We start from the raw sequence: 25,312 nt of genomic DNA, 5'->3' as shown, positions 1-25,312 counted from the left end.
CTGCCCCCTTCATTAGCATTTCCTATTGCCCTCCTTCATTAGCATTTCCTATTGCCCCCCTTCATTAGCATTTCCTATTGCCCCCCTCCATTAGCATTTCCCACTGCCCCCTTCATTAGCATTTCCTATTGCCCTCCTTCATTAGCATTTCCTATTGCCCCCCTTCATTAGCATTTCCTATTGCCCTCCTTCATTAGCATTTCCTATTGCCCCCTCCATTAGCATTTCCCACTGCCCCCTTCATTAGCGTTTCCCACTGCCCCCTTCATTAGCGTTTCCCACTGCCCCCTTCATTAGCATTGCCCACTGCCCCCTTCATTAGCATTGCCCACTGCCCCCTTCATTAGCATTTCCCACTGCCCCCTCTATTAGCATTTCCTATTGCCCCCTTCATTAGCATTGCCCACTGCCCCCTTCATTAGCATTTCCCACTGCCCCCTTCATTAGCATTTCCTATTGCCCCCCTTCATTAGCATTGCCCACTGCCCCCTTCATTAGCATTTCCCACTGCCCCCTTCATTAGCATTTCCTATTGCCCCCCTTCATTAGCATTTCCTATTGCCCCCCTTCATTAGCATTTCCTATTGCCCCCCTTCATTAGCATTTCCTATTGCCCCCTTCATTAGCATTTCCTATTGCCCCCCTTCATTAGCATTTCCTATTGCCCCTTAATTAACAGTTCCCACTGCCCCCTTCATTAGCATTTCCCATTTCACCCCCTTCATTAAGGTTTTCTGTTTTGCCCCCATATGATCACATGATTGGAAGTGATAAACCCACCTATATAAATAAATAAAATCAGATTGTATATGAATATTATATATGAATAGTTTATAATAGTTATATTTTAATAGTTATATATGAATAGTTTATGAATAGTGTTATATATTAATAGTTTCTGACAAACACACAGGAACGTACTAAGGTTAGTGCCCCATAGCAATACCTTGCCTTCCAAAATGAAATTTAATCAAAGATTTTACAGATTTAGAACCCTGAAAATTGGGAGGTTTTTCCTGTCTCATCTCTGCTGCTTGGTTTTTTTCTTTAATCTAGATAAGACTCATAGTTTATTGGGGTGTTGTTGTGTTGAAAGCGAGTTCTGTAAATACTGAAAGGTATTCTGTTATTACATTATCTCAGGGTGTAATTTCCTTGCCTTACCTCTTCCTTAGGAAGTGGTCATTTGCCTTTTGGTGTGTGTCACTAGAGGTGAGAGATTGATGTGAGCCCTGGGCTGGGAGCTGGGGCTGCTGCAGGAGCTGCAGCCCCTCCTGTGCTGCTCCCCAGGGGCTGCCTGGCAGCTCTCTCAGCCCCAGTAAATAAATATTGCCCTTATCTGATACAGCCAGGCTGGCAAGATGTGCCAGCAGCCCGGCTTGGATTGCTGGCTGCTGCTTTATTCATCAATGTAATCGTTTATTTTTAGTTTTCTAAGTCATATCATCTGTTTTCTTTCTCATATTACATTTTTCTGTGGTGCTGGTACAGAAGATGAGCCCTGGTTAAAAATTAAAGGTGGCTGAAAAGTTTCAGTGGAATATGTTTGGCACTGTCATGGTTTCCCTGACAGCTGATGAATGTTGCCTTAAAAATGCTTTTGTCAGAAATTCGAGAGGTATGAAGAGTTTTATTTTTGTATCTAAATTAGCTGTCTTCAAAACTATACATAGAAAGATGTTTCCATCTTTTTCTAGGTTTAATAATTTCAATGAAGCAGATTTCTGAAGTTATATATTCTTTATTTAAACTCATAGCACCCAACCTGTACTTTGGTGTTTAATCTGAGATATTTAGTCTTAGAAAAGGAGCAACGGGGCCTAAACCTTTAGAGAAAATAAGGCATCTTAGAGTAGCCAGACAGTAATTGGTGCTTGTAGAAGGGTGTTGAATGATTTTGAGGTAAGTATTGGGGGTTTTAATTGGGGTTTTTTTTTGCATGTGACAGTCTAAAAGTAGAGAAACAAATTTCTCTTTCCAATTGTGTCAGTAAGCTGGGGAGAGAAGGAAAAAAAAGAAATGAATATGTGTATCACATGAAAGGAAGCAAAGCTTTGGGGTCAGAATTCTGATGATTAGACAGGTGTGAGAGCAAAGAACCAAGGATGGCTCTCAAGCCTGAGACCTGGGCAGCATCCCAGACACAGACACTGCACACACAGCAGTGATGGGACACACTGCACTTCTTTTCCAGCTTCTGGAAAGAGGCATTCCTCCCTCTGGGGAAAATTTCTTCCCTTTTTCCCCCAAGTTTGACTCCTTCTCCTCCATTCTGCTGCCAGCCTTGCTCTGGTCCTTGCTCTCCTCTTCCCCTCTCTGCCAGCTCGTTCCTGTCTGCTCTTTGCCCTCCTGCTCAGCCCTCTCAGCTTCTCCCTCTGGTTTTGGGGGTCTGCACATCCTACACCTCTTTGCCTGCCTGTGCTCTCATTTTTTCCCATAACACAAGGGATTTTCACTTCTCTCTGCCTTCTGGTTCCATTTTAGTCCAAGGGAGAACTTCACTGACACATTTATTGTGGTTTGACTTTGATCCCTCTGTGTTTGAGTCGGAGGATCCTGCTCCTTGTCTTTTGGTTGCCTCAATCCCTATAGGAAAGAACAAACTCAGTGGCAAAGTCCTTTGGATGGATGGGGTGGGGATGGGACATATGGACCTGTGCAAAAGCAGAGCTCCCAGGTGCTGGAATGTCTTCATGGAATTTAAAGGTTTGCGTGAGCGTGTTGGAGCTGTGGGGTTTTTTAAATGTGTGACCAAATCTGCTCAGACTTCCTTGAGGAGAGGAAAAGGAATTTTCCATGCAGAAGCCGTCCCACATACAAATGTTAAAGCCCACATCAGGGAACGTGGATGGTCTGGAGAGCTTCCAAAGAGAGGCACCAAAATCTTAAATAAAAGTGTCATTTTTCTAACTTCATCTGGAGAGTGGCTGGAACCCTGGTGAACAGGATTTTCTGTGAAAATCAGTTTCAAGTGAAGCAGGCAGTGTAGAAATGGTGTTTTAGGAGTTTCAGGCTTAGCTGGAAATCCCAGAATAGCTGGGGTTGGAAGGGATCTCTGGAAGGGACCTCATCCAGTCCAAGCCCTGGCAAGGCAGGGTCACCTGGAGCAGGGGACACAGGGTTTGGGATGTGTCCAGAGGGGCATCCTGGGCAGCTGTCCCTGCATGGAAGGGAGTTCTCCTCGGGAAGGTGTGGAGCTGGCTGAGCTCAGCAAGCTGAGCCTTTGCAGGGCTGTGGGGCAGGGCCATTCCTGGGGCTGCAGCTCTGTAAGATCATCCCCTAAGCACTGCTGGGTCAGCCCCAGGATTAGGAGCAGCTCCAAGGTGATTACCATGGATTGTTTGTTGTTCTCAGAGGGATTTGGGTTTTTTTTTTCCTTGTAGCTGGGCTGTGTGTTTACATCCAGATCCTGAAATGGGGAGTATTTCTCACTCTTCTCCCAAGCTGCTGGGGTGCAATGATCACTTGCTGCTGTGAATATTTGTTACTGTATGGCCCAATTTGCAGAGCTTCTTGCACAAGACCATCCCAGCAGAGCAGCCAGTGCTGGTGCTGGGAGGGGAGCCCTGCTGCAGGCTGCAGGGAATGTGGCAGTAATGGAAACAATATGGAGTAAGAACGTGTTTTAAGAGTCAATTTTAAAGGCTGGGGTAATTGTGCAAGAAACTTGGCTTCAGCAAATGTGTAAGGGAAGGGATCTTGATGCAGCCAAATAGGCTGCAAAAATCCCCTCAGCTTTCCTTGGGTTTTACAGAAGTCCTTGTTGGGCTGTTCCGTGTGCACAACTCCACCAGCGATGGGGACAAGCCATTGCTGCCAGCCCTGTGTTGGCTCTACCCCAGTTAAAGGTGCTGTTCTGCTTTGTTTCAGCCCTGGAATGAGGTCAGATGTAAGCTCTTCTCCCTCCACAACCTCAGCAACCACGGGACCACCTCCCAAGCTGTGCCTGGTGTGCTCTGACGAGGCCTCCGGGTGCCACTACGGTGTCCTGACGTGTGGCAGCTGCAAAGTCTTCTTCAAAAGGGCAGTGGAAGGTAGGACCTGCTTGCATATGCAAAATCCCCACTCATACCATCCCTTTTCAAACCCTTGGTTTTGCTAGAATCCCACTGAACGTCCATTAGATCACTGATCTTGTCATAGTAAATCACATTGATAATGGTGCATTATCCAAATGTGGATTCCATTCACATTGCTAAAAGGCTCCCATTCACTCTGTGTGAAAGAATTTATTGTTGTCTTGGCTTTTGTCTCTTGCATTTTCTTTCACTGTTGTTTTTGTTTATTTATCCCATATTTGTACAAATATTTGTCTGTGTGCATTAGATTTGTAAAGTTTGTGATTTTTCAGTTTAAGGTTAGTTGGTTTGTGTAGAAAACTTACATGGAACTCAGTAAATCTGTTGTGTGTGAGATTATTGTCATTTTACAGCTCCTCCTGTAAACAATGTTGGCTGAATTGCATCCATGTCCCTGGGTGTTATTTGCAGGGACACTGAGTACCAGGGTGAGGAATTGGATCACTGAGATTTCTCTCCAGTTGTGATTAGAGAAAATCATTCTGGAAAACAGAGATGCTGGAGAGCTGATGTGAATAAGGACTGTGTGATTTTTGGGTGCATCAGTGGCCAGTTTGTGAGGGACTAGGCTGTGCTTGATCTTGATCCTGATCTTGAGGTTGTGCCTCAAGATCTTCCTGCTTCAGTGTCACATGCAGGAAACTGGAGCATATTCCCAGTGTTTGTGGGAAGGTGGTGATTCCTTGGGTCTGAAGAGCATCATTCTTAATTCCTTGGGTCTGAAGAGCATCTTTCTTAGTTCCTTGGGTCTGAAGAGCATCATTCTTAGTTCCTTGGGTCTGAAGAGCATCATTCTTAGTTCCTTGGTCTGAAGAGCATCATTCTTAATTCCTTGGGTCTGAAGAGCATCTTTCTTAATTCCTTGGGTCTGAAGAGCATCATTCTTAGTTCCTTGGTCTGAAGAGCATCTTTCTTAGCTCTGGCCCTCAGGGTTTCCTGTCTTGTGCCTTCCTCGTGCAGCCCTCACTGAACCAGCTGTTTCTGCTGCCATTTGTGCAAGTTGGGGTCACTGGAGGAGAGGGAAGGCTTTAGACCAAGCCACCAGTGAGTCCTCAGAAGCAGCACTTCCCCCAGCCCCTGGGGAGCTCCATGGAAGGGCAGAGCCTCCCAGGGATCAGGAAAGTCAGGTCCATGTGGTGGTTTCTGCTGTCACAGAGGGTGTTGGCTCTGAGTGTGGCAAGGCAGTATGAGCTCCAGTGCAAAGCAGTAATCACCTGTACCTTGGATTAAAAAGCAGAGATCCCTCAGAAGATTATGAGGAGCTGGATGTGTGCCATAGCCATGGGTTTGCCTGTTCTCAAGCTTAAATAAATCACAAATGCATTGATACAGGAAGGAATCACCCCAGTGGTTCTTTTTTGTTTTGGCACATTGTTAATCAACTGTCCTGATATTAAAAATGTCAGCAGGCTGTGGCAGTCAGTTCCTCAGGGCTCACCTCTGCTTCCATTTTGATTGTGCCACAAATTATCCCACTTTTCACAGAATCCCACAATCATTAAGGTAGGAAAAGACCTCCAGGATCATTAAGTGCAGCCTTTGATTTGTGCCAGCACGTCAGCTGGGCCAGGGCACCAAGGACTGAGCACCCTAAATATTCCATTGATGACATGGATGTTTGCAGGACTGTTTCCAGCATCTGTTAGTCTTAGTCTCCACTTTAAGGAACAAATAATTTGGTTTTGTCTTTTATAGGCATTTTTCTTATTAGGAACACATGTAAAAAGAATTTGTTTCTGCAATATCCTTTTTATTAGTGGCTGCCAGGCACCTGTTAGTGTTCACATCAAGCTGACTCTGCACACTCATTATCCAGCCTTTAGCCAAAGCCCTTTTTTCCACCTTTGCCTCCAGGTCTGTGTAGTGTGACAGAAATAGTCACAGAAACTGGAAGTGTCAGTGTCTGGGAAGTCAATATAAAGTGCATTTTTTCAGCAAGGAGGAGAAGAGGAAGGGTGAAGGTGGAAGGGAGAGGATTGGGGATGGGGATGGGATTGGGGATTGGGGATAGGATTGGGGATGGGATTGGGGATGGGATGGGGATGGGGATGGGATTGGGGATTGGGGATGGGATTGGGGATGGGGATGGGATGGGATTGGGGATGGGGATAGGATTGGCCAGCCTCTGAAAAACACCCCTGTGTGCCCCAGATCCCCCTGGAAAGACGTGCATTGGCTCACTCCTGGTTTTTAGCAGAATGTTTGTGGAGTATCTGGGTTTGAGCAGCACAGAGAGCCAGAGCACATTCCCCTGGCACATCCCTGGGCAGCAGGCAGACATGGAGCACCAACTTCCCTTCCTTTCCCCCAGTTGTGTTCTGTGTGTGTTTCTGTGTTAGGGTGCTAATGGCAGCCAGTGAGGAGCTGTTGTCTGAATTAATTAAACACAAAGCTGGCCCAGGGGTGAGGAAAGCTCCTCTTCCCCAAGTGCAAAAGGTGGGGGGGTCACTCAGAAAAACATTCCTTGGAATATCAGCTTCAGACACTTCACAGAGGTTTGGCCAAAGCCATAGGAATGAACTCTGCATGCCCATAATTTTCACAGCTGACTTGTAAGAAATTCCTTCTCCAAGCTGTTTTCCTGTGAGAAAACTCTTGGGCTCTGCTGTTAATAACTCAGTATTTGGAAAATCTGTTTGTTTCTCACAATATTGTACTGTCAGTACTTTGCAATACAGTGTAAAAGCCCAGGCTGCAGCTTTCTGCTCTCTGGGAAAACATGCTCCTTGATCCCTGTCTGGGAGATGGATCTGCTCTTTGCTAATACCTTTCCCTAAATAAGTTACATACAGACATTCATTCACTCACATCACTCAGCTAATTAAGAGTAGATACTTCAGTTGCCTGCTCCAAACAGCTAAAAAAAACACGGTTATTTTATTTATGTACTTCAACTTGTCATGTTTTCAGGGCCAGTTTTGCTCTGAATCTGTGAATCCATGAAAATGTCAGAGAATGTGGTTTGTCCATGTCAGGCTGTGAGCTACAGAAGGTTCCATGACTGTCCAGCTGATGTGTCTGTGTCTGTGCTCTGCAGAAATGTTTACAAGTGTTTTCTCAGAATGAGTTTGTGCACATTATTTATGTCTCTTGTCAAACTATTCAGAGAAATGGGAAAGATACTGTAAAAACGAAAATACATGAAATGTGAAAATGCTGTAGAAGGCAGTTTTGGTAAATGCAAGAGGAAATAGTTTTAAAAATAGAAGTTGCCTGTTGTTAACAAATAGAAAATAATATTTCTACCTAAAAGCTTTGGGGTCTGAACACAAGAGTTGGGTGTGGGTGTGAGGTCAGGTGCAGGCAGCAGGTGAAGGTTTTTCTGGTCCCTGCTGTGCCTGCGGGTGGCTGAGGGGCTCTGTGCCCTGGGCTGACGTTTGTCTGTCTGTCTGTGTGTCTGTGTGTCTGTGTTTGTGCCCAGGGCAGCACAATTACCTGTGTGCTGGCAGGAACGACTGCATCATCGACAAGATCCGCAGGAAGAACTGCCCAGCCTGCCGCTACCGCAAGTGTCTGCAGGCGGGGATGAACCTGGAAGGTGCGGGATGGGATGGGATGGGCGGGGCTGGGGTGGGCGGGGCAGGGAGGGGCGGGGATGGGCGGGGCTGGGATGGGATGGGCGGGGCTGGGATGGGATGGGCGGGGCTGGGATGGGCGGGGATGGGCGGGGCTGGGATGGGATGGGCGGGGCTGGGATGGGATGGGCGGGGCTGGGGTGGGCGGGGCTGGGTGGGGCTTGGGTGGGCGGGGCAGGGAGGGGCGGGGCTGGGATGGGATGGGTGGGGCAGGGATGGGAGGGGCTGGGATGGGTGGGGCAGGGATGGGCGGGGCTGGGTGGGGCTTGGATGGGTGGGGCGGGGCTGGGATGGGCGGGGCTGGGTGGGGCTTGAATGGGCAGGGCGGGGCAGGGATGGACAGGGATGAACCTGGAATTTACGGGCGGGGCTGGGTGGGGTGGGGCTGAGCTGGGCTGGGATACAGGGATGGGATGGGATGGGATGGGATGGGATGGGATGGGATGGGATGGGATGGGATGGGATGGGATGGGATGGGATGGGATGGGATGGGATGGGATGGGATGGGATGGGATTGGGGATGGGATGGGATGGGATGGGATGGGATGGGATGGGATGGGATGGGATGGGATGGGATGGGATGGGATGGGATGGGATGGGCTCATCTGTGCTGTTCTGTGCTGTGTTATGTGTGAGCATTGCTGGGGCAGGGCTGGCAGCACTGCAGCCTGAGCTGCATTTTTGGGCATTGCAACCAAGGCTGGCTGTTCACTGCAAGAGAGGCAGCAGCGTTGCTGGTGCAGGGTTCATTCCTCTCTGAACATGAGACAGCAGAACAGCTGGAGAACAGCTGGAGGAGGTGTAACACCTGCAGGAGGGTGTGCTGTCTGAGTGACCTGACAGAGAGCAGGGAGGACAGGGATGGCAGTGGGGATTGCATCTTCCAGCTGAAGGAAATTGAAGCACTTTTGTTCATGCTGTGGATACTTCTTAAATACCTGTCAAAAGTTCTCCAGAAAACATTGGTTAAATTTAACATAGCACCACATGGTTGCTCTCTGCTGAGTCCTGAATGACTCGTGAGAATATCTGAAGGCCACATCACCCAGAGACTCAGCAGCAGTTGTAAAATGACATAAAACATTTTTATTAGTGTCAGCTTCATTTTATGTTTGCTGTTTCTCCCTGAGCAGCAGAGATTAACACAGCACTTACTGGTGCAGTTATCCTGGCAGTACCTGCACAATCAAAACTGTCAGATAAAATAAAAATGTCAAAGATGTGTTTGTCAGCTCCAAGGATGAGCAGAATTGCATTTGAGTGGGTGATTATACCCTTGGTGAGGTGTAAGTGGTGAGTTCAAGAGGTCCATGAAGCACAGACTGTGTCAGCACACCCTTGCCTGTGCTCAGCCTGGCCAGGGGGACACAGCCCCACTTGTCCTGGCTGCAGGGCAGGTCCTGCCCTGCCAGGCACATCCCCTCCTCAGGGAGGCTGGGATAATGCTGCTGCTCCCTTTGTTCTTGTTGAGCTCTTGTCATGATCCATGTGCAGGAGGGAGGCTACAGCCAAAACCCTCCGTAATGGGTTCTGAAATAAATCCCTAAAGGATTCTCAGTGTCTCCCAAAAGCTGGGTTTAGGTTTTGGACACTCCCAGGGGCCTGGCCCCATCCTTCAGAGGTCAGAGCAGGACAGGCCCCTTGCCTGCCCCTGGTGTCCATGGGGACAGGTCATTGTCCTGCTGGTGGCCAAGGACACATCACAGCAGAGCCTAAGGGCAGCTCAAACCATGCCAAGCCCCCAGGGCTGCTTTTGGGCTGGAAAAGAATGCACTGTGGAGAAGAATGCACTTTGGTTAAGGTTGATTAGGATGTTTTCCCTTCGAGGTTGTTTTCAGAATAGATCAGTGATATTCAGCTGTTGATCTGTTGAGAAGTGCTCTCACAGCAGGAGCAGCTCTCTGGCTGCAGGTTTGGTGCTCCCATGCTGAGCCTCTCCTGCTGCATCCCTTCCAGTGGCTGCAGGACATGCAGCAGAGGATTGTGGAGAGCTTTGGGCTGGGGAGGTGCCAGAGCTGAGCCCTTCCAGAGTAGGGTGTCTGGATTTTGGCACTGGGAATCCGAGGGAATAGGGAGGTTTTGGAGGGTGGATTTGGTTAAATAAGTTGTTGGAGAAGGTGTGGAGAGGGAAGCTGTTAGGGCTGAGAGGGAAAAGGAATCTAGAAATTCAGCAGCACAAAATGGAAGAGGCCAGAGTTGTGTGAAAGGATGAAAACACCCTGAAAACAAAGATTTTTGGGACAGATCTGAACAGATGGAGAAGTGGTTATGCAGAAAAGCAAACTGGGAGCAGCATAAAGTGCAGAAGAGAGTAAAATCCAGTTTCTTTTATCTTGTCTATTTTAGGGTCCCAGCTCAGGAATGACTTGTTAAAAAGAGAATTAAATTTGCATGTTTTTTAGACAGTAATTTCTTTTTGAAAAGTCCCCAGCTGCATCCTCAGTGCATGAGCAATGGTTACAGCAAACAGTGAATGGTCAGAAGAGATCCCAGTGTCCATCAGTCCTTGGCTCCTTGCCCCTTCTGCTGCACTTTTCTGTCCTGTTCTGGGTATTTGTTTCTAGTACCTACAGTGGATTTCACTGTTAGGTATGGATTAACTAATTAATTTTTAAATCAATTAATTAATTAATTCATTCTGTCATGCAGTATTTTCATTGACCTGTTATTGATGTGAGTTAAAAGTGGCCCTTCCTACTCATTGGATAATTTCCTCTTAGTCTTTTTTTTACCACAATTGACCATAATAATAATAATTACTTTTTTTACCATAAAGCCATTAAGATTGGAAAAAACCTCAAGTCCACAGCATCCCTTTGGCCCTGCTTACCATCCCTTTCTGGAACTTTCTCTTTTCTGTTGCATGTTTTTTGGGGTATGGGTGACTGGGAAACCATCAGGCTGCAGGTAGCAGAGATTTGCAGAGCACAATGATGATTTTCTGTTCTCCAGCCTTTATTTCCCTGAGTTCTCATTTCCTCTCCCACCATTAATTGCTGTTCCTTGGCACCTTTCCCCTTGGTGATGTGCTGCAAGAAAAGATTTATTGTTGGGTTTGATACCCGTGAAAAAACAGTCTCATCATTTTTTTGGCTTTTCATGCCCAATTTTACAGTTAAACTTGGCAATTAATTAAATTTTTTTTTCTGGGATTTATTTCTGGGATTTATTTCGGGTTTTTTGCTGGTCCATCTGCCCCCAGGCAGGGAGGAGGAAGCCTCTGCAGCCAACCTGCAGGAGGTTGGGGCTTGGGGGCTTTTGTCTATTTTGAACAGAAAATCTTGGATGCTTTTCTCTCCATGCTGAGTTTATCTGTGGGGGTTATCTCCTGTAACTGCCCTCAGGAGCTGGCTTTAAATTAGTGCTCTTTTTATTACCTGGAAATTAATTGCAAAGAAATATATTAGCTCAACCTTCTTTTTTTTTTTTTTTTTTTTTTAATGTGAGGTACAACTATATATCTAAGTCAAGACTGGTAACAGCCTGATAAAAATTCTTGCACAATAATTTGTCTTATCAGATCTGTTTATTTTGATTATAATTTTATCAGGCTTGCTGGGCTGGAAATACTCCATCCAGGTGTCTGCAGGAAGCTGAAGGCATGTGCTGCTAAATTTAAGTCAAAGCAATTCATTTGCTCTTCAGAACACGGATAATGGGGCAAAAAAATGCCAGAATATGCAAGGATTTTGAAGCAACCATTTCCAAACTGAGAATAACAAGAAACTCTTTGCTCCAAGGAAACAACTGTTGCTATTCCCTCATGGCAGGCTTGGCACATGTGGCCAGTCCCAGACTTTGGGAAAATTCTCCTTTGCTCTCCCTGCATCGAGGAGAGCCAGAGCCAAGCAGGAGACTCCATTAGGGACAAGATAGAATAAAATTGTGCCTCCAACTTTTTGTAGTTTACAGTTAACATCTCTGTGTGATGTTTTATTTATTTGGCGAGTGAGTTTTATGGTTTAATTGCACAGCAGTGATTTATAAGCAAGAGAGCTGGCAAGAGAAAAAGCTCCTCCTGCCCAGCATTAAAAAAAAAAAAACCAACCCTGTTTTCCCTGACTAAGAGATCCAGTAACTTCTTACCCATTAAATACATTTTTTCCCCTTTCTTTTGCCTAGTTTCTATGTTTGGTATTTAAAGGAACTTTTAAAGTGTGCAGTCCTGCAGATATTTCCAATGGTGGGATTGAGCTTTGTATTTTAGTGTTGGCCTTGTATTTTAGGGTTAGTCTTGTATTTTAGGGGCAGCTTTGTGTTTTAGGGTTGGCCTTGTATTTTAGGGTCAGCCCTGTCAGGATGACATTATTGAACATTTGGAAGCATGGGCATAAATGTGGCATTTATTAAAATATAAAATATTCTTTTCACTGGGAGTTTGCTTGGAATGAACAGGAAATTCCTGCCCTTGCAAAGCAGGGCCATGCAGGTTTCAGTGCAGTGCTGCCAGCTTGGGGGGAGGAGAGCAGCATTTGCCCTGCTGGGTTTGCATCCCTGTGTGTCACCTGTGTCCCTGTGTGTCATCTGTGTGTCACCTGTGTGCTCACCTGTGTCCCTGTGTGTCACCTGTGTCCCTGTGTGTCACCTGTGTGCTCCCCTGTGTGCTCCCCTGTGTCCCTGTGTGTCACCTGTGTCCCTGTGTGTCACCTGTGTGCTCCCCTGTGTGCTCCCCTGTGTGCTCCCCTGTGTCCCTGTGTGCTCCCCTGTGTCCCTGTGTGTCACCTGTGTGTCACCTGTGTGCTCCCCTGTGTGCTCCCCTGTGTCCCTGTGTGTCACCTGTGTGCTCCCCTGTGTGCTCCCCTGTGTCCCTGTGTGTCACCTGTGTGTCACCTGTGTGTCACCTGTGTGCTCCCCTGTGTGCTCCCCTGTGTCCCTGTGTGTCACCTGTGTGTCACCTGTGTGCTCCCCTGTGTGCTCCCCTGTGTCCCTGTGTGTCACCTGTGTGTCACCTGTGTGTCACCTGTGTGTCACCTGTGTGCTCCCCTGTGTCCCTGTATCCCTGTGTCCCCGTGTCCCCCTATCTCCCCTGTGTCCCTGTGCACTCCCCTGTGTCTCCCCTGTGTCCCCATGTCCCTGTATCTCCCCGTGTCCCGTATCGCCCCATATCCCCCCGTATCCCCCCGTATCCCCGTGTCCCCCCGTATCCCCGTGTCCCCCCGTATCTCCCCGTGTCCCCGTGTCTCTGTATCTCCCCCGTGTCCCTGTGTCCCGTGTCTCCCCCGTGTCCCTGTGTCCCGTGTCTCCCCGTGTCTCCCCGTGTCCCCGTGTCCCGTATCTCCCCCGTGTCCCCGTGTCTCCCCGTGTCCCCGTGTCCCCGTATCTCCCCGTGTCCCCGTGTCCCCGTGTCCCTGTATCTCCCCCGTGTCCCCGTGTCCCCGTGTCCCCGTGTCCCCGTATCCCCCCGTATCCCCCCGTGTCCCCGTGTCCCGTATCTCCCCGTGTCCCCGTGTCCCCGTGTCTCACCGCGCCGTCCCGCCCCAGCCCGCAAGACCAAGAAGAAGCTGAAGGGGCTGCAGGCGGCGGGGCCGCGGGAGGCTCCGGAGGGCGCCGGCAGCCTGGTGCCGGCCTCGCTGCCGCAGCTGACGCCCACGCTGGTGTCCCTGCTGGAGGTGATCGAGCCCGAGGTGCTCTACTCGGGCTACGACAGCTCCCTGCCCGACTCCAGCTGGAGGATCCTCTCCACGCTCAACATGCTCGGCGGCCGGCAGGTGGTCGCGGCCGTCAAGTGGGCAAAGGCGATCCCAGGTAATGCACGGGGGTGAGAGGGACAGGGGGTCAGGGGGAGGGACAGAGGGACATGGGACATGGGGAGGGACAGAGGGACAGGGGGAGGGATGGAGGGACATGGGGAGGGATGGGCAGAGGGACATGGGGAGGGACAGAGGGACAGGGGGAGGGACAGAGGGACATGGGACATGGGGACGGACAGAGGGACAGGGGGAGGGATGGAGGGACAGAGGGACAGGGGGAGGGACAGAGGGACATGGGACATGGGGACGGACAGAGGGACAGGGGGAGGGACGGAGGGACAGAGGGACATGGGGAGGGACAGAGGGACAGAGGGACATGGGGACGGACAGAGGGACAGGGGGAGGGACGGAGGGACAGGGGGAGGGACGGAGGGACAGGGGGAGGGACAGAGGGACAGGGGGACAGGGGGAGGGATGGAGGGACATGGGGAGGGACAGAGGGACAGAGGGACATGGGGAGGGACAGACTGACATGGGAAGGGATGGGCAGAGGGACATGGGGAGGGATGGATGGACAGGGGAGGGACAGAGGGACATGGGGAGGGATGAATGGACATGGGAGATGGACAGATAGAGGGGATGGACAGACACAGGGGACGGACAGACAGACACAGGGACCACACAGACACAGAGGAAGGACAGACACAGGGAATGCACAGACAGACACAGGGAATAGACAGACAGTGAATGGACAGACAGGGAATAGACAGACAGGCACAGGGGATGGACAGACAGACACAGGGGATGGACAGACAGACACAGGGGATGGACAGACAGACACAGGGAGTGCACGCACACAGGGAATGCACACACAGACACAGGGAATGGCTGCAGGCTTCCCACTGAACTTTTCTGCCTGTTCTCCTCCAGGCTGCACAGATGAAGTGTTGGTAATATCACAACTTGTTCATGGTTCAGGTGCTTCCAGAGCAGGAAAGCAGAAAAGAATACAAACATTTATTTACCACAAATTAGGTGTACAATTTTAATTGTACACTTTGACCATTGGATATTAAAATTCTTATATAAATGGGTATTGATTGTTAAACTATTGCAGAGAGCTATTTGTATGAGCTCTGTCTCCACCTGAGATTCACAGAATGCCAGAGTGGTTGGGTTGGAAGGACCCTGAAGCCACCCAGTGCCACCCCTGCTGTGCAGGGACACCTCCCACTGCCCCAGGCTGCCCCAAAGCCCATCCAGGCTGGCCTTGGGCACTGCCAGGGATCCAGGGGCAGCCACAGCTGCTCTGGACAGTAAACAATTTTTTTTAGTGTTTTTAGCAATGAGGTTCTCTTGGCTGCTGCAGCCCAGCATCACCGTGCTGGCTCCTGGGTCTGTCCATGGCAGGATTTTTCCTGACTGCCCCTCACTGTCCAGCTCCAGGCTCCAAGTCAAGGTGTTACTTTCTCTCCAGCTCTGTTCAAACTGACTCTTACCTGGGCAGAGAGGGAGGTGTGCTGCTCTTTTGGCTCCCACCTGCAGACACAGAAGCAATGATGTCAGATCTCAGCCTTGGACTCTGTCTTGGAGAGGCCAGGGCCAAGGGGAGCTGAAGGTGTTTGTTCCCACAGAACAAAGCCCAGTGTTCATCTCCCTTCACCCCTGTCACTGCTGTTCACTACCTGTTCTCAAAAACCCTGGCAAAAACACCTCCATGACGCATAGGTTGCCCAAAAATAACATCACAGAACAGGTCTGCCAAAAAAAAAAAAGAGAGAAAAAGAAAAATAATGAGATTTATGAGTCATAACTGTGTCTCTTTGAGCAGGGGAAATAAATTAACAGTGGGAAGGAAAGGCTGGGAAACTCAAATGCAGCCATGTCCAGCAGAGATGTGACTGGAGAGATTTGTGGGGTCTGGTGGACAAGTGGGGCAGGTTGGACTGGGTGATCCTGGGGGACTTCTGCAGCCTCAGTAACTCTGGCATTCTGTGTCAGGGCTGTTTGCACTGGGCACTGGTGCTGAATTAGCTCAGGCTGCTCTAGGAGAGGCTCACATGCACACACTTCCTTCTGGGACAGGTTTTTGGGAGACCATCTGGTATTCCCAGATCCAGATTTAGATTCCATTTTATAAAACACTTCTCTGTTCATCATCTCTCTGCTGAGCAGTTTTTGTAATTAGCCAAACCCTTCAGGTTAGAGCTTATGCTCTCAATGAAAATGCCAATCTTGTCTTTAATAGCTGCTTTAATAGCAACTATCCTTATCGTTTTTATCTCCTTTCTTTTGTCTGCTGAGGTGGTTCCTCAGGAGTGTTTAATTTGTATATCCTGCTCCTGGTTGTAGCCCATCAGCCATGCTGACAGCACGCCAGCATTCCCTGCCAAACCCTTTGGTTGGGATTTCAAAATAACCTTTTCCTGGGGAGGGTTTGAGCACAGATTGGAAGGTCTGACCCAGAAAGACTGGAATCACTTTGAAACCCTTTCTTTGACTTCAGAGCTGCTCCCTCCTGGTGCCTCCAAAGCCAGGGGCTGTGTTTGGACCCACCAGCTTTGTTACACATCCATCCACTGGCTCTGCCTGTTGGCACAGCTTCAGGAAGCAGCTCTTTAGATGTTATGAGCTCTTTAGATGTCAGATGCTTCATAAAAATAGATAAAATCAGCTTGTATTCAGGCTCTAATAATGGCACCGTGGTTTCTTGGTGAGTGTAGGCTGGATCTGATGGGAGCTGCTGCTGCAAATCTGAGGCTGGTGGCATTTTCAGACTCCTTGAGGGACCACTTGTCAGGTTTTTCTCATTTCCTCCTCGCTCAGTTGGCTCTGTTCATGCTACATGTGAGATTAGAGGAGTTAATGCTGGTAACTAATGCACTGCACACTTTGTAGATTCAGTGTGCAATTGTTGAATAAGAACAGAATTTGATGTGAAATCATTTATTGTCTAGCAGACTGCTCTGGTGAAAAGGAGCTAACCCTGTTATTTTTGGAAGGCAGCCCAGTGAATTACAGAGTATGTGAACTACAATTGTTGCCTTTTGTGATGTATCTGACTGACCATCAGTTCCAGATAACCCCACACATATGCACTGTGATTTTTTAATATTGCATCTCTTCCACTGCCTGTAGCTCTGTGCCCTGATAACACAGCACAGTGCTGCTCATGGCCCTGCTCCATTTCCAGGCCACACAACTTCTTTGTTCCTTTTTTGTGACTACCACCATCCCCCCTCTCTTTTTATTTCTCCAGGTTTCCGAAACCTGCACCTGGATGACCAAATGACCCTCCTGCAGTACTCCTGGATGTTCCTGATGGCTTTTGCTTTAGGCTGGAGATCCTACAAGCAGTCCAATGGCAACCTGCTGTGCTTTGCTCCAGACCTGATCATTAATGAGTGAGTAGCAGCTGCCAGGGGGGCTTTGCCTGGGGCTGGCTCTGCCTGCTGGATCCTCCCAGACACCCCCACCCTCTCTCCCCCCTTGTTTTTCTCCAGCTTGCTTTGCATTTGCACTCAGTCAAGCGGAAGGTAATTGAGATATTAAGTGTATTTATATCCAGAAGTTTTTGTGGGAGGTGTTTGTGCTTTAACATTCCATATTGTGACTGTTCCTGCACCATTCACTAGAATCATTCATTTGATCAGAGCCAACACAGTCAGAGCTAAAAATATGCCTGGGATGGAGAGAAAAGTTTGGCAAATTGCATAATGTTCTGTCTGTTCAGTGTATCAAAGTGGCAGAATGGCCCTAGGAGTTTGCCAGAGTGAAACATTTCTGTCTGCTCTGATGAAATTAGGGCTGAAGAGACAAGGTTAAAGATGGAACAACCTGCCTGGTTTACACTTTCTTGTTGAACTTTGCTGTCAGCTTTCAAGCAAAGCTGAATTTGGTGGAAAGTTTGGATATATTTTTTTCTTGCACCACACATCATTTTCCTTGTATTTTTCCAGGTTTGTGTCGTGCAGTAATTCTGTGTAGAAGAGGGGATTTGGGATTAATGAGGTGATTGGGTCTTACTGGTTTTGGTTTGGAGGCAATACCTTTAGCCTGCTGTGGCACAATTTAATATTTTTGGTCCTAATTCGCTTCAAAATCAGATCTCCCAAATATTTTCTGTCTTTTAAAGAAATGTAATAATTGTTACATTTTCTGTGGGATCAGCAATTCATATTTCATGTTTATTTATTCCCTTGCCTTTTTTTTTTAATTCATTGTAAATATTTATCCAGGCTTTTATAAACTCTAATCGTTGCCTTATAATAATATTTTTTTTTTAAAAAGGCTGGAGAGGAGATGGTAGGTGAGGGTCCATCTGTGTGCTTGTGTTTACCAGAGTGCTTAGAATATGTCCCTGGAGCAGAACAGTCTCTGTGTGGTGGAATTGAAATCATTGAAGTTGTCACTCAGTGCAATAGCATCTAATTTGCTGTAAGTCAGAGGTCTCCTGCTGTTTTATCAGTGGGGCAAAGCCACAGAGCTTCAGTGCTGGGTGTTGGAACTCTTGAGAAGCCCCAGAAGTGAAAGGGTGATGCAGTTACAGCAAACAGTAATTCCCAAATTCCTTCCAGCTAGGGTTTGGTGAATGGTATATCAGAGTGACATTTGTTTCCAATAAAACACTGAGCTGACTGAGAGCTCTGCAGTCCCTTCCAGGCAGCTCCAGGTTCTCCATAAAACTCTCTGGTCGTAATTTTTTATGTCCCATCCTTCCATAAAACTGAACCAGCTCAGGGCAAATCTGACAGGGAGCAGGGGAGAGAGGGAGAGCTGGGGCCAGGGGCTGGGCAGGGCAGGGAGATCAATCAGATGGACAAAAATCAGTGCCAGGGGCTGGGCAGGGCAGGGAGATCAATCAGATGGACAAAAATCAGTGCCAGGGGTTGGGCAGGGCAGGGAGATCAATCAGATGGACAAAAATCAGTGCCTGGGGCTGGGCAGGGCAGGGAGATCAATCAGATGGACAAAAATCAGTGCCTGGGGTTGGGCAGGGCAGGGAGATCAATCAGATGGACAAAAATCAGTGCCAGGGGTTGGGCAGGGCAGGGAGATCAATCAGATGGACAAAAATCAGTGCCTGGGGTTGGGGTCAGCTGGGGGCTGGGGGGTCAGCTGGGGCACAGAGCAGGGCAGCTGCTCCTGGGTCACTCTCCTTGGCTTTTTATGGCCTCAGAAACCTCTTCTTCCCTTCCTGAGCCTTCAGGACTCACCCTCATGTTCAGTGCAGTTCAGTGTCTTCAACTTCTCAAGGGAAAACTGTTGGGAAGGAAATAGAAACTCCACCTGAGGGGTGTCCAAAGCTTGGTGGTTCAGCTGGACATAACTGCAGCTACTGATTGATTTCTTTATGGGATTAATTCTCTTAATCAATGGACTTTCTTTAGCCTCATGTGTCTGCTCAAGCATCTGAGCAGCATCATTCCTTCATGGAGTTATCCTTGTGCCAGCCCTGCCCAGTGTGTTCCTGTCTATTTGCTGCTCTTCCATGGGGTAGCAACATCCAGTAGCTGACAGTGTGTGCTGGGAAAGAGGATTGAATTCTCCTCTTATGTCTTAAACTGGCATATTAGTCATTTGCTCAGTCTTCTCCTAAAAACTGAATTTTTATTGAATATTTTACTTCTGCCTCTGTACTCCTGTAATTTATTTCTTTTTTATGGAGGTATGTCTATACTAGCTGGCAATTTTATATATATTATACATGTTTTTGTACACACGCACATGAAACTTGATTCAAGCTGTTGAAAAGTTTGGCAGCTGGATAAATCTTAGGCTTTAGGCCATTATTTAGTACTTGGAAAGGGTTTAGACCTGTGATTTTGCAGTATTGGATAACTGTTTGCCCAGTTTGTGATTGAAACCATGCCCTGCTGGAACTGGAGCTGGTTCTGTCTCAGCTTTCTGGGAGTGTCCCAGTGTGCCCAGTGGGTGAGCACAGTGTCAGTGCCCACTTGTGCCCCTCAGGAGCAGATGCCATTGAATTCCTGCCCAGCTGAGACACAAATTCCTGGAAATCCTGGGCTCAGGATATGTCCCTGGTTGTGCTGCTGCTCCCTGGGCTGGGCTGGGCTGGGGGTGCCACAGCTGGAGCTGCAGCTGTGGGGCAGTGCCACACCTGGCCCAGTCCCTGGGGGAGGAATTGTCCTTTGGAAATGCTGGGGTTTGACTCCTGGGCTTGGTCTGGTTCAGCAGTCTCAGTAATTTGTGTTTCTGTCTTCCCAAAGCCACCAGAATTCCCCCTGCTTTTGGCACCTTGAGGAGGGGCTGCTCCCTGTTGGCCCCCAGGGTGACTGGACTGGATAATCCTCCTTGAGGGCCAGGCCAGGGAGGCTGGGAGAGTGATCAGCTTTGCAGTAATTGTTTCATAACCCAATCTTGCTGGTGACTCCCACAGCCATCCCATTTTGTCTCTCTGTAGATTGCAGGGCTGGGTGGGTGATGCCAAGGAAAGGTGACACATCATTATCAAAAAATGAGGTGCTGGATCACTGCAGAGACACTGTGTGCTCATTCCATGGAGTTATAGTTATTTCTACTATAGAAAACCCATGGAGGAGCATAATTCTGTCTTACACTCTTCAGAATTAGTCTGTTCTTCATTTCCCACTCCAAACTAATTCTGCAATTTTCACAGTAACCAGCTGTAAGAGCACCCATAAGCAAGATTGCTGTGTCAGATGAGATATTAAAGGAGTTCCTGCCTTGATGCAAAGCTTCATTGAAATGGGAAAAACAAATACACAAATACACATAATGTTTGTTATTCTGATTCCAAGATTTGCCTTTGCTTGTCAACATGACTTTCCATTTATGGTTAGAAACAAGTTCATTACAGTACAAAGATAATGAAGTTTAATTGCAGTGCTGGTCATTGCTTCAGGAACATAGATGGGCACAAGCATAAAGTCACTTTGAAAACTGAGAAGTTACAGGAAAATACTCCTAAATACATAAATATGCATTAAATTAGGTGCACTTCTCAAAAGTCTTGGAAGAATTAGAGAAATCCCAGCTCTGGTGTGGCACTCTGTGTTTCCCTGGGAGGGTGAGAGGCTCTGGGAACTCAGACTGAACTGATTGCTGTGTCACTGCAGGAAGCAGAGCTTGCAGCTGGTCCTTGGTGCAGCCTTTGTGGCTCTCAGGTGTCCCAGCTGTCCTGCCCTGTTGCTGCCAGGCCTGTCAGTGACTGCTGTGCTTGTTCCCCAGGCAGAGGATGAATCTCCCCTGTATGTATGAGCAGTGCAAGCACATGCTGATGGTGGCCCGAGAGCTGTCCCGCCTCCAGGTGTCCTATGAGGAATATCTCTGCATGAAGACCTTGCTTCTCCTCTCCACAAGTAGGTGAACAGCTCAGTACCAAGCCTTTGCCTTCTGCAGATGTGCTGGGTTTATACAGTGGGGGATAGTTGTGTACAATATGCTGCATGCTGGTTTTTATCTCTGGGTGGGATATGCTGGAGTTAAACAAGTCAGAGCTTAGTCAATTCTGTCTGTACTGCATGAAAGTTCAAAGTGCAGTGTCAAAAATGCTCCTTTTAGAATATACAGAAATAACCTGAGACAACAAAACTAATGCAAGTGATGATGTGTAAATTCCTTTTACAGTGCTATTTTCCCCTCTGTTGATATCTCTGTAGCCAGTAACTCTGTTCTGCCCTGCTCCATGGGGAGATCCCTGGGGATCTGAGATCAGCCAGGGCTTGGCTGCAGTGCAGGGGCTCAGCACAGAGAGAGAGTGAGAGTGTGAGTGTGAGTGTGAGTGTGCTGGGGTGGGTGTGAGCTGTGCACCTCTCTCCAGCACAGCCTCTGTGTCCTGGGAAATCCCATCCCATTATCCCATTATCCTACCCTATTATCCCATCCCATTATCTCATTATCCCACCCCATTATCCCACCCCATTATCCCACCCCATTATCCCATTTTCCCACCCCATTATCCCACCCCCGTGTGTCCCTGCTCCTCCTGGCCCCAGGCTTTGGTTCAGAGCAGTGCCAGTGGTGCCAGTGTCTTTGGAGGGTGGCAAGAGCCCAGAGCAGGTGAGGATCTGGCAGGGTTCTTTGGTTCTTCTGCATCATCCTCATCATCCTCATCAGGTGCTTTGGCTTGGAAGGGACCTGAAAGGTGATGGAAAGGAAATATTGTTAATATTCCTTATCTTCAATGTTCCCAGTGAGTGACAGCATTGGTCGTTACCCAGAAATGGGATTTGTTCACCTTGGCTTTTCTGGCTCAGAGCAGGAGGGCTGGGAGCCCCAGCAGTGCCAGGGCAGTGCCAGGGCAGTGCCAGGGCAGTGCCAGGCTGCCTTGGCCCCTTCCCCAGTGCCCCTCCAGCCTGGCAGTGCCCAGCACTGCCTCTCTGCCAGCCCAGAACTGGGACAAGGACTCTTTTCAGAGGAGCCTTTCAGCCTTCATGGCCGTGGGCTTTGGAGGAACTTAAAACTTCCCTGAAACTGCAGATTTCAAACAGTTCCTGTTTGATTCTGAAATCTCTCCCAAAAATTCCTCAAGTGTTTTGGGTGTGGTAGAGGCCAACTTTCCTCACAGGAGCTGGAAATTTCCATGGCAGAAGTGGTGAGGAGGCAGCACTGGCAGGATTCAGCCCCTGCAGCAGCTGGCACTGGCCTCTCCTCTCCATTTCCAGTGGGACACAATTTATCCTCATTTTGTTAACTACATACATTGTGTGAGTGGAACATCAGGGAACTTCTGCAATTGAATAGCTGGAGTTTCTAAAGCTCTTTAATCCACAACTTGACAATTTGAATTTGTTTATTGTGTTTCTGTGTGAAGTTTTCCAAGAGCTGAGGAGAAGGAGTAAAACAGGAATCCCACTCAGGTCTAGACTTGTAGCTCAGGGACCTTTTCCATGTGAAACACTTGACGGGTCTCATCTCCTGACAAGAAACAAGAGACTTCACCCCAGAAGCTCTCAGAGGCTGGCAGTGCAGGAAGGTTGGATTTCCTGAGGAAGGGAATGTGCTCTGTGGCCTCTGCCATGCTTTGGTCACCTTTGTCTCTTGCTCTTCTCTTCACCTCCCTCACTTCCCCAAGGTGATCAGGGGCTCAAAGAAGCACCTTGGGGCCCTGTGGGGTCCCTGTGCTCCATCTCTCCCAGCTTTGCAGGGACCATCCCCACAGCAGGAGAAAGGCACAGCTCTGCCCTGGCTGCAATGCCAGGCTGTGGGTCCTGTGCCCCTCCTGGTGTCCCCAGCCCTGTCCCAGCCCTGTCCCAGCCCTGTCCCAGCCCAGCTTGCCCATGGCTGCTGCAGTGCTTGTTGCCCTGTCTGTGCCTTCTGGGCCCGTTACCTGATCCGTGTCAGGAGGCTCAGGACCAGATGATCTTTCAAGATCCTTTCCAAGCCAGGCTGTCCTGTGATCCTGCCCTTGCTCTTCCCTGGCATGCAGGATTTTCATGGAACCTTCCTAAAGTCACGTTTCCCCAGCCCTGGAGAACACAGGAGCTCCAGCCCTGGAGGTTCTTGGTTCTCCATCCAGCTGCTTCCAGGGCTGGCTGTTGTTGCCTGCATGGTCCAGTTCCCTTCCCACTGATTTTTGGTGGATACCTCTGGAGGTTTGTTTGTTTTATTTTGCAGCAGGCCTGGCTTTGTGTTCAGCTGGTCACTGTCCCATCCTGTTCTCTCCTTGTCTCTCTGCTGTCATTTCAGTCAATCCAAGTCCTTTTTCTTCTGTTCATTTTTATAGATCACAGAGTGGTTTGGGTTGGAAGGGATCTTAAAGGTTATCTCATTCCAACCTGGCCTTGGACAGGGATCCAGAGGCAGCCACAGCTTCTCTGAGCACCCTGTGCCAGAGCCTGCCCACCCTGACAGGGAACAATTGCAGATTTTAACCTGAACATCCCCTCCTGCTCCCTGTGCTGTGAGCACAGCCCTGATGGCAGTTCCTCTGTGTGAGCAGTGCCAGAGGGCTGAGGTGCTGCTGAGGTGGGTTTCAGGGTTTCTGAGGCTGCTGTCCTGTTGCAGTTCCCAAGGAGGGGCTGAAGAGCCAGTCCCTGTTTGAGGAGATCCGCATGACGTACATCAAGGAGCTGGGCAAGGCCATCGTCAAGAGGGAGGGGAACTCCAGCCAGAACTGGCAGAGGTTTTATCAACTGACTAAACTGCTGGACTCTATGCATGATGTAAGTCCTGACAGCAATGCTGCAGCCATTCCAGAGAAATGGGGCTCTGAGCTCCTCCAGCTCTTTGTATTTAAAGAGATAAATTTAAAGGGAGGGAGGAGGAGGAGGAGGAGGTCACGCTCCTCTGCTGTCTCACAAAAGGCAAATTGACAGCCTTGAACATGGTCCTCTCAGGCTGCCTCTGCCTGAGCCCAATCCACAGCAATTAATTGGGTAATTCATCTCATTCTCAGTCTCTCCAGGTTTTAAAAATTATGTTGCTTTAAAACGGAGGAGCTCAGGAACTGTGACTGACTTTGCAGTAGAAGCAGAAATGTGATGTTTAAAAGCAGCTTTATCTCAGAGCCCAAGAAGTAAAGAATTTATGGAATAGTTTGAAATTCCATTAAAACAATGCCTCAGCACTCTGTGTGGTGTTAGCAGTGATCTAATTTTGAAGGAATTTCCAATTCAGACTGTCTCCTTTGGCAGTTTAATTCTAATTACACATGTAGCACAAAGCAGTGTTTAAGACAAGGGTAACTTTGAGACCTCAGAATTGCTGTTTTTTTTCTTGTTACTGTAGCAAGCACCTGGAAAGATCTCATTTAGCTTATCCTTATTTACCTGCTGGAATGGGAATTGGAACCAGATCTCCTCAGTGTTTGTCAAGCCTCACACTGTCTGTCTGTTTGCTTTATTATCAGAGTGCCACAGACAATAATTAGTGAACTAAATGAGGATTCCTGTGCACGTCCTGCCTGAGCCCCATCCTGTGGGCAGGAGCTGGGGAGGAGGGAGGGGAACAGTTCTCTGAATCTGCAAGTAATTCTTTGTCTTGTCACTCGTAGGTGGTTGAAAATCTTCTGAGCTTTTGCTTCCAGACATTTTTGGATAAATCCATGAGTATTGAGTTCCCAGAAATGTTGGCAGAAATCATCAGCAATCAGATACCAAAATATTCCAATGGAAATATCAAGAAGCTCTTGTTTCATCAGAAGTGACTGCCTTAACACAAAGGGTTGCCTTAAGAATCCGTCACACCATAGCTTTGTTTTGTAAAGAGAAAAACCTACAGAACTTGTTCCCTTTGTCCTCGCAGGTGTTTCTTTTGTAATTATGCACTACATGTGGTTTACAGAGGGCCAAGAGTTAGGCTGGAGAAGCAGTGGATTTCTTGTGTTTGGGAAAGAAAGGGGGAGAAAGGAAAGGAAAGGAAAAGAAAAATTGGTTTGGGCAGAAATCTTCTCTCTCCCCTGGTTGCACCATCCCTGGATGCATCAAACCACCAGTGACAAGCTCTGAGGCTGTTACGAACATTCTGCTAATTCATTCATTAATTGCTGCAGTTGGCTGGAGACAATTTTTTAGGCTTTTTGGTTTTTGTTTTTTTTTTATTTTAGTAAAGTGTTTTGGATTTTTTTTTCTTTTTTTTTTTTTTTTTAAAGTTAAGATAGTATTTTGGTTTATGCATGTAACCTGAAGAAAGTTTACAAGTGTATATCAGAAAAGGGAAGTTGTGCCTTTTATAGCTATTACTGTCTGGTTTTAGCAATTTCCTTTAACTTTATATACCGTGAACTCGGCTTGTTCATTTTTTTCTTACATAATTTTTTTGTAATACTTCAAGATGCCTATTGTACAGCTGGTTTTTTAAGGTGGGGCAGCTCGTAGCTTTCCTAAATGACCTCTAGACAGTAAATACTCGAGTAGATTCATGTGAAACTGGGTTGGGCTTTTCTAACCTAATGCTTTCAACAGGCAAAGTGGCCATAAAAATTGGGCTTTTTTTCTAAGGGCCAGGGTGGGTGGGAGAACACTCTCAAATCTCATTTCAGTAG

At 48.1% G+C, this 25,312-nt stretch overlaps 1 protein-coding gene across 3 annotated transcripts in view; it reads left to right on the top strand.

The window, feature by feature from the left end:
* The window catches only part of NR3C1 (nuclear receptor subfamily 3 group C member 1), a 57,605-nt gene extending 32,908 nt beyond the window's left edge, over positions 1 to 24,697 (top strand). For all 3 annotated transcript variants that reach the window (XM_079319825.1, XM_079319826.1, XM_079319827.1), the window contains exons 3-9: positions 3,871 to 4,034; positions 7,501 to 7,617; positions 13,136 to 13,399; positions 16,604 to 16,748; positions 20,557 to 20,687; positions 23,335 to 23,492; positions 24,323 to 24,697. In XM_079319825.1, the coding sequence (XP_079175951.1) occupies positions 3,871 to 4,034; positions 7,501 to 7,617; positions 13,136 to 13,399; positions 16,604 to 16,748; positions 20,557 to 20,687; positions 23,335 to 23,492; positions 24,323 to 24,475 (1,132 nt within the window). In that variant the 3' untranslated portion in view covers positions 24,476 to 24,697. The remainder of the gene's footprint in view (positions 1 to 3,870; positions 4,035 to 7,500; positions 7,618 to 13,135; positions 13,400 to 16,603; positions 16,749 to 20,556; positions 20,688 to 23,334; positions 23,493 to 24,322) is intronic.
* Positions 24,698 to 25,312: the final 615 nt, after the last annotated feature.

Source organism: Erithacus rubecula, assembly GCF_903797595.1.
Source record: "Erithacus rubecula genome assembly, chromosome: 16".
Taxonomy (NCBI): domain Eukaryota; kingdom Metazoa; phylum Chordata; class Aves; order Passeriformes; family Muscicapidae; genus Erithacus; species Erithacus rubecula.
The sequence above is the reverse complement of the archived record's forward strand: the minus strand, read 5'-3'. Positions and strand labels throughout refer to the sequence as shown.